Here is a 15,174-nt window from a genome sequence, read left to right as displayed (position 1 = left end):
TATGGTGGTGGAGTTTTCAAAGGAGATAAAGGTCAGGGTGCACATAATGTGGTCTTCTCCTCTCCCTTCAACCCCACAATGGGCTGACATGAAGAGAAGCAGAACAGAGCAGCCTACTCTCACTCTTCCCACACAGCTGCCCTTTTTCTGAGCCAGACCCTGAGCCAGCCTGAGCCAAGAGAGGCTTGGAGGCAGAACGCATTCTCCATCCACTGACTCCTTATTCTCTAGCCAAGGGGGTGCGCGCCTGAGCAGCAGATTTGGGATGGGGGAGGTAAGGCTTTAAAACACAGGATATTTGGGAGTTCCCGTTGTGGTTCAGCTGAAACAAACCTGGCTAGTATCCATGAGGTTGCAGGTTCAATCCCTGGCCTCACTCAGTGCGTTAAAGATCTGACGTTGCTGTGAGCTGTGGTGTAGGTCGCAGACCAGACGTGGCTCAGATCTGGTGCTGCTGTGGCTATGGCATAGGCCAGTGGCTACAACTCCAATTCAACTCCTACCCTGGGAACCTCCATATGCCACAGGTGCAGCCCTAAAAAAAAAAACAAAAACAAACGAACAAACAAAAAAAATCCCACAGATCATATTGAAATCACCTACAATATAATCAGGTCAAGTTTTCTAGAATTATACCTTGTAATCCTAGTCCCAGTTAACAGTATAGTGTTCTTTTGTCTCTTCTTTTCTTCCTCATGCATTTCTCTTTGCCCACAACTCACAGTAAAGGTGTTCTGAATATAATCTCACCATCATTTATACCCGTTTGCAATAATACAAGTTTGCCTATTTATACATACTGCCTGTGCTTGGTCCTGTACACATTTAGCACCTCTTATAAGGTTCTTAAACAAGTCAATGTAAAAGAATTAAGAAAGCAGATATTATTTTTCAAAGGCATTTTAAGCTTTTAAATACAAAGTTGTATGGTTAAGGAAAAACTCAACATCCTTGCCAGGAATAGGTACATACTTTCATAAATTCACAAATTCAAAGCACATTTACTAAAATAGTTTGGTTGTTAGGCTGTTTTTTTTGGAAAGATTGCATTGTTTTCAAAATTAACTTGCCCTTCTTCTTCCTGGAGTGATAATGATAATATAAATAATGATTCTCTTCTATTCACCATGTACAATCCTACTTATCGCAAAATAATGCTAGATAAATATTAGTAAAGTAAGTTAAAATAGCACTGTTGAAAATAAACCAGATTACATCTCTCTTCAATACATCTACATAAAATGTTACAAATTAAACTACGAATCAAATCAATTTTAAATCCAAGGGACTATTCTAATACATTGTCATACCATAATTTTGTTGCCATCAAATGTTAGGTGAAATACACAATACACTGGCCAAGACTTAAAAGAAGACAGAATGTAGTTGTTATAAAAGGTGACCATTCAGTTCTAATTGTTATTATCCAATTAGTATACTCATTAATTACAATAAATTCTGTCTATTATAATCTTTATAGAAGCTGGGATGCAGAGATGAACTGGGATGCAAAGATAAATAAGATTTGATAAAACTACAAATAAATGTTTTCTACATTATTAGAACACATCAAAATATGAGATTTTGTAGAACTGACAGTTTCCGTTGTAATAGGTCTACCTTAGATTTAGATTGGAAGAGCAATCAAATTATTCTCTCTCCCTGTTTAATAACCAATAGTTCATTTACTAGTACTGAGATCTCAATAGGAAACTCAAAAAATAACATTACTCCTGCCTCTTCTGTTTGGTCATTTTAAGCTGGATAATTTTTTTAATGTACAATCTCATTCAAGTCTCAGTTTAGACATTGCTCCTGAAAACAGAATAATGTTCCGAACAGAAGTCACTGGGGAAGCAGGGAAGTCTGCTGTAATTCTTTCTTTGAATTACTCCTCAGCCTACTGCCTCACCAGTTGCTCCAGCATTACCTACAAGCATTATACCTATAAGAGTTAACACATTGTTTGTTCAGTAGCACAAAAGGTAAAGTCAGCTGTCTCCTGATGTCTTTTCATAATACCCTGTTAATGCCTGAGGTGTTATTTGGCAATAAATGTTCAATTGACATATTACTGTACAAAATGTAATTACATGTTTTCTCTACTATAAAAAGGGAAAGACTGGGAAAACTACTCTTGTTTTAATTGCAATGTATGTTTGACCTTTCAATGGCTATACAATTAACTACTTTTTAAACCTTAATTATTTTCCAAGAAGGAAAAAATTTGTGTAAATTCTGACAGAAGTAATAATCAATGGGTACTTCTAAAATTTCTCATCAAGATATGACAAGGCTCTTTAAATTTTATTCTGAAATCTTGAGAGAGGCTATAAGAAATCCTATCAAAAAGGCACCACAATGAGAAGCAACCATTTCTAAGGTAAAATGTGACCATGTTTTCTACGACAATTTCAGGGACAATAAACATTCTGACTATAGTTACTAGAACAATAAAACAAACCTACCCAAGAAGTTCAACGCTGTTTATGAATCATAACTCAGGACGAGCACCCACAACCAAAGCCACCAGGGCATACTCGAGACAGACCAGCTTCACTGTACAATCAGGTTGTTTTTCCAAAATTCACCCATAGGTCGGTGTTTGGAACTTTTAACACAAATTTCCACACAGAAAAGACTCTATAAATGCTAATTTAATTTTCAGGCCAATCTACAGAAGCCTATGTAACTTACAAGTGCATCTAAAATATTGAGCTATTTTTTTATCACAATTAATTACCTTCAAAACTATCTCTATTTTTAAAAAAAAGTTTTTAGAGCTCCTATCCAAGATCCTCCATTTCATCACTTCTCTAGAATAATACATATTCCTATGCCCCATCTATCAGTCTAAAAGAGAATACACACTTCACACACTCAATTGTCTGCATGGGCACTGGAGAAGGAGGCCTGGTATAAAAGAACAGGTGTGCTCTTCATACACTGACAAGTAGAACATCTGCCAAGCTGTTCTACCTTTTAAAATACAGTGCAGGCCTAACAAAAAGACCAAAGACAGGAGAGTTTGCAATCCCTTTCAAAGTTGTCCATCTCCAGGTGTTCTGAATTGGGAAGAAGGTAGAACAGAGGGAGGATAGTTTACCCACAAGCCTTGGGGCCCAAGAACCTGCCACTTTCTTAGATGTTCATGTTGTTTCTAACCTAAAAAGTACTCTGGACTGTGGGCTTCCTGCATCTGAGAATCAGCATGAGAGCACAAGTTCTTATGTTAACCAGACATGGCTATGAATACTGACTCTACATTGTGTCAGTAGCTCTCCAAGCCTCCCTTCTCTACTTTAGAGCATTGATATAACATATGGGAGCTCTCAGTACCTGACTCATAGTAGGCAGCACGTCACAAAAACGAATAAAATTCCCCTTGCCCCTCTGAAGAGAGGCAATTATTTTGACAGGGGTAAATAGGTAGCCAAGGTGCCTCTTTGAGGCTGCAACTCAGAAACCCATGATGAACATGACAGAATGAGACTGGCCATGATATAAAATGAAACACAAACAACATGGAAGTCATTACTTTAGCTGCTTCAATGCAGCTCTCAGCACCTCATTTTAGCTCCTATCTTCATCCCACACACCTATGTCCAAAGGATCCAAATGACAATTTCTTCTAGGGAATTCACACTTTAGCAGAATCAAAAGAAAAGGGAAAAAAGTAGAACTCTTCCATTGTATTGATCACATACAATGGAAGACAAATCAACTACTACTTTAAAAATATGCTATGTAGCTCAACTCCCACCATCTAGTATAGAGAATAAGGTACACTGCTTTCTAAAAATTTCTATTACAGAGTTATACAGCTATAAACAATAATCTAAAATGTTAAATATTTTAAATATATAAATTTGATATCAAGTTCCGGACAGATAAATGGTCTAATTTCTTAAATAGAAATACATTTGAATGTAAAATGGTCCATAATTGTTAGATATTATCATCTTGCATGTAACTAACTTGGCATTTTATTTTTCTATTACTCAATGAATTTATTACATTTATAGTTGTACAATGATCATCACAACCCAATTTCATAGCATTTCTACCCCAAACCCCCACTGTACCCCCCCACCCAACCTGTCTTCTTTGGAAACCATAAGTTTTTCAAAGTCTGTGAGTCAGTATCTGTTTTGCAAAGAAATTCATAACTTGGCATTATAAACCACAAGTCATGAAGAAGCAATTAAGATGGAATCTATTGCAATGTTGTGGTATACAACAATGCACTTACCAAAAACATGGAACATTTATCAATGTCAATGCTGTTGAAAATAAAAAAAAAAAACCACAGGGGGGAAGAATGAATAGGTTAAAAAGAACCTAGTTTAATTCTTGCATTAAATTTTTAAAAACTTATGATTGGGCATATAAGAGAAGAAACATAATTAGAGTAGAAAGATTTTCCGAACATGTGTAAAGATAAATGTTGTCATTGTTTTCATCAGCTCAGAAGGAAATTGTTTTCTCAACTAAACGCATGTTTTCACAAATTAGGAAAGGCAAATTTACTGAAAACATTCCTTTTATTAATATACAAGACAGTCTGTTTTCTGGCATGATAGAGGAATGCACTATTCTGATTTATCTAATATACAAGTTCATAGAGAATTAGCAGTCAAATAATTAGAATAGAAACAATACCTCAGGAGTTCCCATCATGGCACAGTGGAAATGAATCCAACTAGGAATCATGAGGTTTCGGGTTCGATCCCTGGCCTCACTCAGTGGGTTAAGGATCCAGCGATGCCGTGAGCTATGGTGTAGGTCACAGACACAGCTGGAATCTGGCGTGGCTGTGGCATGAACCGGCAGCTGTAGCTCCCATTAGACCCCTAGCCTGGGAATCTCCATAGGCCGCAGGTGCAGCCCTAAGAAAGTAAAAAAGAAAGAAAGAAAGGAAAGAAAGAAAAGAAAGAGAGAGAGAGAGAGAGAGAGAGAGAGAAAGAAAGAAAGAAAGAAAGAAAGAAAGAAAGAAAGAAAGAAAGAAAGAAAGAAAGAAAGAAAGAAAGAAAACAATACCCCAAATTGAGATGAAAAGAATTTAATATTTGATGATTTAGTCTCTCAGTGGCTCAGAGTTATGATCATGAATATCAATTATCACTGTACTAAGGCCTATTTGGAACAGCATTTAATAGCTTGATTAACACAAAATGTACTAAAGCCTTTCTTTGTTGTGTATGTTTCAACACCAAATAAAAAGAACTCTTGGCAAAACTAAGAATAAATTTTATTTCCTCAATACAGAACATTGCAAGTTATTTCTTATATTATCTAGACCTTTTTTGTTGTTGTAGCTGATTTACAATATTGTGTTAGTTTCAGGTGTATAGCAAAGTGATTCAGTTGTGCATTTTCTTTCTTTTTCAGATTATTTTCCCTTTTATGTTATTACAAAACATTGAGTATAGTTCCCTCTGCTATGCAGTAGGTTCCTGTTGGCTATCTATTTTATATATAGTAGTGTGTGTATATATTAATCCTCAAATCCTAATTTATCCCCCCCTCACTTTCTCCCTTGGTAAACATGTTTGTTTTCTATATCTGTTATTGTGAGTCTATTTCTGTTTTGTAAACAAGTTCATCTGTATCATTTTTTTTAGATTCCACATATAAGTGATTATCATATGATATTTGCCTTTGTCTAGCTTGCTTCACTTAGTATGATCTTTAGGTCTATCCATGTTGCTGCAAATGGCATTATTTCATTCATTTTTATGGCTGAGTAATATTCCAGTGTATAAATATACTACATTTTCTTTATCCATTCATCTTTCAATGGACATTTAGGTTGTTTCCATGTGTTGACTGCTGTAAACAGTGCTATTATGAACAATGGGGTCCATGTATCTTTTCAAATTGTGGTTTTCTCTGGATATATGCCCAGGAATGGGATTGCAGGATCATATGGTAACTCTATATTTAGTTTTTTCAGGAAGCTCCATACTGTTTTCCATAGTAGCTCCATCAATTTACATTCCCACCAGCAGTGTAGGAGGGTTTCTTTTTCTCCACAACCTCTCCAGCATTTATTATTTGTATACTTTTTGATGACGGTCATTCTTATGTTAGATCTTTCTTAGAAACTCTCATTTTTACTACACCAAAGTGAACAAACCATGGGGCAGCAGATTTAAGATGTCAATAGAAAGGTCCTTGATCTCCGAGAGAGAGTGGAACAGAGCCCACCACCTGCCTCTTCCCCACTAAAAGAAAATGAAGACCTCTAGGAACAGACCTCAAGGACTGCTGCCTACCAATAACCTACCAGGTTATCCTTGAGGATTAACTGACCCATCACAAAGACTTTAGACAACCCTCTAGGCATCTTAATGTTTGGAGCAAATCTGAAAATATAAGGCCTGTAAAACTAGCCAAATGTCATTACATAAATCAGCAGTATCAACAGTTCACCACAGATATGTGCAGATACATATGTTTATATATACATGGAACATTTCTGGAAGAATACATAAGAAAGTGTTAAAAGCTTTGGGGAAGAACTATGTAAGTGGGAATATAGAGTGGCTGGGAGTTTCTCTTCAAACTCCTTTGCAATATTTGTTTTTACCGTATGTATATTTTACTTTTTCAATAAAACCTAATTTAAAATAATAATAATAATAATATACTTCATTTTCTGGTATTTTTACTTTTAAAGACCATTTATTAAATGTTTATTTCACTATTAAATAGGGAAACAATCAAATTGCTACTCTGTTGTCTCCCTTATTTTTTGTCACAAAAAAGAAACTTCAAAACAAAAGAGGCACCATTACTCAGCAAGCATCCTTCTGAGAATATCAACCAGCACAGCCTAAAATTTAAAAATTGCAAATTTAGGTGCAAGAATTTGTATATTCCTTACCCTCTGTAATTCTACTTTTTACAACATAAAAAGCCCACTGTTTTTTATGATGATATATTTTAAACTATCTTCCAGCTCTTGTTCTCACACAATATGTGTATTGTCTATATCTTAGAATTCAAAATGCATGTTGCCTGTGATTTTTTTTTTTAAGTTTTAAAACAATATGCTCTCTGATCTGTGGGTTAAAAGGGGGGAAAGTGATCATTTCCGTTTTATCCAAATTCACACACAGAATAGAACAGTCCTCTTCACATAATCTAAAAATCACAAAATAACAGAAACTACTACAAGTCATTTGCAACTACTACCCGCTCTTATTTTAATATAGAAATCCCCCCGTTTGGTTTTAAACTTCCATGTGTCAGTACTGGGGGAAAGCCTAGATGATACTTCGATGGATGAACTGTGGGAGCAGTCTACCCACACTGGAACTAGGAGCTTCAATTTAGAGCTTGAAAACACAAGTACGTTGAATAGTTGGTAGTTCCAAGTCCATCTTTCATTATCATCTTTGGGTTATTTTTATGTATAAGTAGTTTCATACTGACTGCTCTACCAAGATCGACTTTAAAGTCATCTACCCCAAGATTACCCACATGCATCTACGTTAAGAGACCCTTTGCCAAAAAAAAAAGCCTTTGGGAGGGCTCTGACTTCCAGGAGACCTTACCCCATGTCACGCACCCAAGATGAAATCTCGAACAAGAAACAAGCCCCAGGTGGAAGACAGAGATAGGGAAGGGGCGAGGCTTACGAATTTTTAGCCAAATGAATGGAGAGAAACCCTGACTGGTAGTTGAGGGTTGGGAAGCTTTTTCCTGGATGTGGTAGTAACCACAAGGACCCGGGATGTTGCTTGGTGGATCGACTGCTTTCTGGTTGCGCTTTCTGCAGCGCAGCTTTCTGCAGCGCAGAAACTGCACTCCACCTTCACTCTTTACTTTGCCGCAGAGTCCAGTGAAAACTCTGCCTGCCTCCTGAGAAAGTTCACGCTTCGTGAGATTTCAAGAGAGTTTGACTCGAGGGTTTTGTTTTTATTTTCAGTTGAGGGTAAACTATGTATTTCCTTTACTGTACTGGAAAAGCTAACTTCGTTGGAGAGCAGTGCACGACCATCCCGCGGGTCTGCATTTATATTGAGTCCTCCCTTCCACCTTAACGATTTAGCGAAACTTTCAGGGAAAATGAGGGAAAGCATCCATCAAAAGGCTAAGACGCCCAGCGGAACTTTTCCACCGCTGTCAGGGAAAAAAAAAAAAATCACTTCTGCTTCTCACAGCCAAGAACTGAGTCTGGGAACCCCCGGACAAGGAAGGAAGGCTCGGTAATGAAGGAGACGGGACAAAACAATGCCAAGCCTGCGATGCCTCCGGACACCGTACATCCTGCCCTGGCCCGCGATCCACACACCACCCACCATTCACACCCACGTTCCTGGGGCCGAGAGGCCTCGTTTACCTTGATGATGCTGCTGCGCCGGGGGGTCGCCCGCGCAGTCTCCAGGAGGCCGGCCTCACTGTCCGCCGGAGTCCCTGCAGCCCCCGGCAATGCGACCCCGCTGCGACGGTCCCTCCACCGATTCCCAGGGGCCGCCGCCACGCAGTCCCCGGAGGCAGCGTCTAGGCCCACTCGGGGGTCATCTTCACCCCCAGCCGCTTCTGGCGACGCGGGACCCTCCCTACCGGCTGCGCCCTCGGCCATGGCCGAGCGCGTTTCGGGCTCCCTGGGGGGAGGAGGCACGCCCAGGAGCAGAGTCCAACCGCTGGGCACTGGTGCGCTCATGCACCGGGAGGCGGCCCCGCCAGACTTTGTTTCACCGCCCGGTAGAGGCTGAGGCGGCGGTAACTTTCTGGAGAGGAGACATCGCTCGAGCAGAGACGTCCGCGGGCTTGGGTCCAGGAGGCCGGCAGTCCGCGGGGAACGGCGGCGGGGGTGGGGAGAAGATGTGAGCGAGAAGATAGAAGGAGAGGCGAAGAGGAGAGGGAGGTGTCCGAAACGTGATGCAAACGCCCGCTATGCGCCAGACAAAAGGCACCAGCGCCTGGCCTTCGGAGCCGGGACGCGCCGGCCTGAGAGGGGCTGCAGCCCGGCGACCGCAGCGCGGAGCACCCGCCACCTGCCCCTGGACCGCGGTGCAGCTGCCCCAGGAAGTGTGGTGGCGGTGGCGGCGACCTCCACTCCGCTCTGTTGTGACAGGGAGGGAAGACTTGTTTTGACAGCCCGTGGGGATTGGCAGGCGTCTGGGCCTCTTAGGAGGCTCGCCTCGCCGAGGGGAGGTGGGCCCGACCAATCCCCACTGCTGAGGGGTGTGCCCGAGCTCGAAGAATGGAATGTGTTCTCTAAGTGGGAGCCGGCCCAGCGGGGCTCGTGTACTCATGCGAGGGTGTGAGCGCGCGCACGCGCGCGTGTGCGCAGCCGGAGCCGCTCCATGTATATTTTGGGAAGTTTCGATGTTCGAAATGAACCTGAAGATGCAACAAAATCCAGGAGGCGGGGGGAGGGGAAGGAAACCTTCATTTGCAAAGCAAAGCAATTTGGAGGAAATGGGGTTGTTGAGTATTAATGTCAAAACCTTTGGGGTTGCGCAGAGTGCATCAGGGGTTAATGGCAGGCTCTCACTTTAGAAGGTAAGTTCATGCAGAGATAAACTAGGGTTTACTGGGGCCCTGGAGTTGGATAATCTGCTTCAGATTCCATGAAAAGATCTTCAGTTCATTCTGCAATGTGAATGTGACAAGGGGAGGGAATCAGATTATAGAGGTGAGGGTAATAAGAAATCTAACCAACTAAATCGCTCTGGAGAATGACTTCTCACAAAGCACAGATATGATGGATGTTGGCTAAGTACAAGATGAGGTGGAGGATTTAATCTCTCTCCTAAAACATCCCTATTTGATAATGGTTCAACCTCCTTTCTCTAGATAACCCTATATAAACATATTTTGCTCATTTCCAGCAAGTTAGCAACCAAGAGGAAAGATATCCTCGAATGATGCATTAAGGCACTGAAATTAACCACAGAATGCTCAGATAGATGAAGAGGATGGCTCTGAGATTCCCTAGTAGGACAAAAGATTTGACATTTTAGTTTAAGAATTTTTTAAATACTAGTATCTATGTTAAACCTCATTTGTAACATTAAATTATATATTAATTATTAATTATAATTTGAGATGTGACTTGTTCCTTTGGCCAAGAACATGAAAAATTCTTCAGCCTTTTAGACCCAGAATTTGTTAGAATATCATAATTTTAGAGATGTAAGGAGATTTAGGGATCATCTAGTATGGCCCTTTTATTTTATACTTGAGATGAAGGCCCAGAGAGCTTTAGGTTTTTGTCCACCAGTTAGTGCAGGAGCCATTATTAGAATCTGTCACTTAACTCCTCCCCAGTAATCTCGTCACTACTTTATCTGGCTCCTCTGGGGCTGCAAACAGCCAGAACTGAATAAGGCCCTTGGGAGTTTTCAGACCTGACATTTATCAACTTTTAGGGAAGAATGAGAAGGCTCGATTTTACCTTTTCTTTAAATATAAATGCAGCCTAGTAATGAATGTACCAGATTAGCAACCTCTGGTTTTAGATCCAACACCACCCTCTAGTGAGAGTCTGAGAACTGCATCCATAATAGAAAATGCTTTTTTTCTTTCTTCTCCCATATGCAAAAGATAGGAGGGGTAACTCAATAATTCTTTTCAACTAATCTGCCTTTATAGCCCACAGGCTAGAGGAAGGAAGTAAAAGGGCACCCAGACTTAAAACAACCATGCATGTTTATCTTTATAAGAAATATTTTTACTTGCTATCCTCACAAATATAACCTATTTTAAACTATCACTTTTTTCTTTGATATTCAACTATTACTATGTTTTATTTCTGTCTTCTACAGTTGCTTTCAGAGTTTTATTTTTCTTTCCTACCCTAATAAAAATTCCATTCTTGGTTTGTCCTCTGAGAAATATAAAACTGCAGTTATCTCACTCATTACCTTGTCCTACAATATTAATATCATTTAAAGGGATTTCCCGTGTAAATGGTTTGTGTACACCATCCCAGTAATAATTTTTAATATTAAAATTAGTGTCATCTTACTAACATTTAAGGTCAGTGATGTTCAAAAAAAAAGGCAGAAGGTATAACACATAACGTACAAAATTTTTTGTGTTTCTCTTATCTCTTTTCTCCCTCCGCAGCCTTCTCTCTCACCCTCATATGAAGGCAGGCACACACACACACACACACACACACACACACACACCTCTGAATCTTTGTTCATAGGGCTATTGTCTAATTTATGCTGCTTTGAGAATATAGTTGGAACCTGAAGTATCAAGTCTTTCAGACTGTTGTCCTCTAGCATAGGCTCAGAAGGCTCCTCCTGATATTCATGTTTGCAATTTAAAAAAAAAAAAAAAAAAAAACCCTATTGAATCTCCTCCTACCCAGGCACAGATTCTACTCTGGCACCATCACTAATACTGAGAAAAAGATTCAGCAGCCATGGATTTCCTGTCGTGGCTCAGTGGTTAACGAATCCGACTAGGAACCATGAGGTTGCAGGTTCAATCCCTGGCCTTGCTCAGTGGGTTCAAGATCCGGAGTTGCCATGAGCTGTGGTGTAGGTTGCAGACACGGCTTGGATCCCACCTTGCTGTGGCTCTGGCGTAGGCCAGTGGCTACAGCTCCGATAAGACCCCTAGCCTGGGAACCTCCACATGCCATGGGAGCGGCACTAGGAAAGGCATAAAGACAAAAAAAAAAAAAAAAGATTTAGCAGCCATAGACACATTCCTACCCCTCCATTTAAACCCCACTTTGCGGGTTCCTGTCATAGCTCAGTGGTTAACGAATCTGACTAGGAACCATGAGGTTGCGGGTTCGATCCCTGGCCTAAGGATCCGGCGTTGCTGTGAGCTGTGCTGTAGCTTGCAAACACGGCTCGAATCCTGTATTGCTGTGGCTCTGGCGTAGGCCGGTGGCTACAGCTCCAATTAGACCCCTAGCCTGGGAACCTCCATATGCTGCGGGTGCAGCCCTAGAAAAGAAAAATAAATAAAACAAAATAAACCCCACTTTCCAAGTTACTAACACCCGCAACTCTTGCCTTTCAATCTTTCACCAAGTAATATAGCAATCACTGATGGGCAAATCGGAAGTTGGGGTGGGGGCAGCAGATCGAAGGGATATGAATAAAAACCATAAATTGCCAATTCAAATGTCACCACCTCAGAGAGGCCTCCTCTGACTACAAATCTCAAGTTGCCCCTTCAACTTCACACATACCACATTACTCTTATTATTCTGTTTTGTTTTCTCATAGGACTTTATCACTGTAAATAAACTGTCCTGTCCATGGAACTGTTTACTTATATAGTTCATCACCCTGACCTCCTGTCTCTGCCCCACTGAAATGGAAAATATAATCTCCATATGCATAAAGATCCTGTCTATTTTGTTCATTGCTGTATCTCTAGCTCCCAGAACCATGTCTGGCACAGAGTAGGTACTCAATAAATACTTATGGACAGGATCTTAACCTTTGCAGTCTTCTAACTGAATAAAACAATCATTTCTGATAAAGACAAATAAATGGCTCTGTTACTGAGGATTTCTCATCATTGAGGACCCTAGAATCCTGGAGCAAAAATCAGAGCAGACCCAAAGGAAGTAGCTGCAAAAATAGAAGGATGCTTATAAACTGGAGTAACATGAAATCTAGAATTGGACTGAAAAACAACTGATGAGAACCTATTCAGGTCCAGCAAACCTGAAAATACCTAGCCCAGATATGTCATTGTAGTCCTTCCAGCCTAGGTCAGTCACTCCAGAACCCTGGGCCTAAGAAAAATCCAGTGAGAATAATAAGACTTTCCTTACATTACCAGCAAATCACAGTTGGGGAAGTGCTTATAACTACTTTCTATATACCAGATAATCATCTATGAAAAATTCTGATCTCCACTTTATAGATAAGGAAACTGAAGATCAAAAGGGGCAATTACTTGCTCAAAGTGATAGAATCAGGATTTGAGTCCCAGTAGATGACTCTGAAGCTTAGGGCTCTTCCTACTAAAGAAGGCTCTCATAGGGTACAAGTCCTGTGATGGTTCTAGAGACTTCACCTATTCTGAAGAACCACTTCTTCAAATCTGGGACCACTCACTATAGACGCAAGGACCTCTTCTCTTAACATCAGCATTACCTCTATTACATTAGGATGGAGTATAACGCTGATTGATAGTGTGTGAGGAAACACATTTATCCTCTCATCCACATATATGTAAGAAAGAACTTTTTTTTTCTTTTTTTTTGCTTTTTTTTTGCTTTTTAGGACCACACCTGCAGCATATGGAAGTTCCCAGGCTAGGGGTCAAATCAGAGCTACAGCTGCCAGCCTATGCCACAGCCACAGCAACTCGGGATCCAAGTTGTGTCTGCAACCTACACCACAACTCACGGCAATTCTGGATCCCAGACCCACTAAGCAAAGCCATATCCTCATGGATGCTAGTAGGATTAGGTTCCGCTGAGCCACGATGGGAACTTCCAGAAAGAATATTTTTATATTAAGAGCAAAAACAGAAATGCATTGAATATGAGGTACAGCAATTTCAATTGAGTCACATATATCTTTATATTCAGTCCCAGAACTCCCTAATACACACTATAATCATTTCAATTTGCTAGTTCAAGAAAAAGCATTTGCAGGGTAATTTGTAGTATAAATATTACAGTAGTAGAGAATATATATGCTAAGTCAATAAAAGATAAGCAAAACTTAATACACTGTCTAAAAATTCAAAATTTTCCTTTTCTTGACAGGTATTCTGTCATCAATTATATTTGCAATTACATGGGAAATTTAGTAACTAAAACATAAAAATCAAACAATTTTATTTCTAAGTACAAGTACACTTCACTCCATGATAACTGTCCTACAAAAATGAGAAGTTACAAATTATTTCAGATAGATCTAGGTTCACCAATTCAATAAATCTTCCAAGTACTGAAAGGCAATAAATTTAAGAAATCTCTAATTACAATCAATACTGCCTAATGGCTGCTGCTTCATCCAAGTGTTGAGAAACCTGTGCTACCTGCAGGAGAACAGAATGCCAAGTGTTTGTCCATTAACACTGCCCCTCAGGAATCACCCTGTGTGGACCCTGAGGCTAAAATACACTATCAGGAGCCCCAAGCCAATCATCTGGGAACACTCTGTATGTTAAGGGCAAAGGTCTTTTAAAAATAGACAGTGTTGATTTATTTTCTATGTATTAACTTACTTTGACATGGATCCTGGTTGGGGCTTGTGTTATGGTTATGTTCCCTACAGATACAGAAGCCACAAAGGCATTTATGAAAAATATTGCTGGAAAGGCACCAATGAGGCCCCCATAAAAACTTGTTTCACTTCTTTATTTTATTTAACAACTTGGGTCTTTTTCCAGGTACGATTTTATAATATAAACCTTTTCAAATCAAACATACTCCCAATGCTGACACATGAGATGCTAAAGTAGATGTGTGGGTTAGATTCCTCCCCCTCTCCCTATCCCAGGTACATACCCCAAATCTAATTCATCTGCATATGGTGGGGGTTCTTCCTCCAATTTTTCCAAGGCATGAAGTTTATTAATGCTTTTCAGCATCACAAAGCCCACTGGAAGAAAATATAAATCATATTTTTTTTCTCTAATGCACTCCCTTCCTTTGGTCATGATGTATTACTCTAATACTTATTTTGTTAAACTTATTAATATGCCTTCATTGCATTCTACCTCAAATGTTTTGGGAGAAAGAGGCAGAGGGTGATATTTAAATAAGCATGAAATTGTAATGTATGTTCTAAATTAAAATATAAGAGTAAAATATAGTCTTTTCTCTAATCTCTTTTTAGTTCCAAATAAGTTTTCAGGTGTTACAGGTCTTTGGTTAAGCACAAATTTATCTGCTTTACAAAAATGAGGAACTGTAAAAAATGAATCCTTTCTTTAAAAAAAAAATTCCATTTGAAGCCAAATGTTTAGTGAAAACTGGATTGCCAGCATTTGCTCTGTTATTAACCCCTGTAAGAATCCCACAGTTCCCATCCTCACTGACTCAGATAGGTCACCATGGATACAACTGCCTCTACCCTTAACCCACAGTGGAAGAACAACAGCTGTTGAACTGCACTTGGGAATTTTGCCATCCTCTGCTCTATATAAAATGTACTGGTGAAATTGTTCAGATAATGTCACAATTGTTTTTGAAAGATGAGAGGAAAAAAAAAAAAA

At 39.8% G+C, this 15,174-nt stretch overlaps 1 protein-coding gene across 1 annotated transcript in view; it reads right to left on the bottom strand.

Moving 5' to 3' along the window:
- PLCL1 (phospholipase C like 1 (inactive)) overlaps positions 1–9,078 on the bottom strand; it is a 323,847-nt gene extending 314,769 nt beyond the window's left edge. The window contains exon 1 of the mRNA XM_047773158.1: positions 8,351–9,078. Coding sequence (XP_047629114.1) covers positions 8,351–8,674 — 324 coding nt within the window. The 5' untranslated portion in view covers positions 8,675–9,078. The remainder of the gene's footprint in view (positions 1–8,350) is intronic.
- Positions 9,079–15,174: the final 6,096 nt, after the last annotated feature.

This window comes from Phacochoerus africanus, chromosome 3, assembly GCF_016906955.1.
Source record: "Phacochoerus africanus isolate WHEZ1 chromosome 3, ROS_Pafr_v1, whole genome shotgun sequence".
Lineage (NCBI taxonomy): Eukaryota > Metazoa > Chordata > Mammalia > Artiodactyla > Suidae > Phacochoerus > Phacochoerus africanus.
This window is presented reverse-complemented; position numbering and strand designations above follow the sequence as displayed.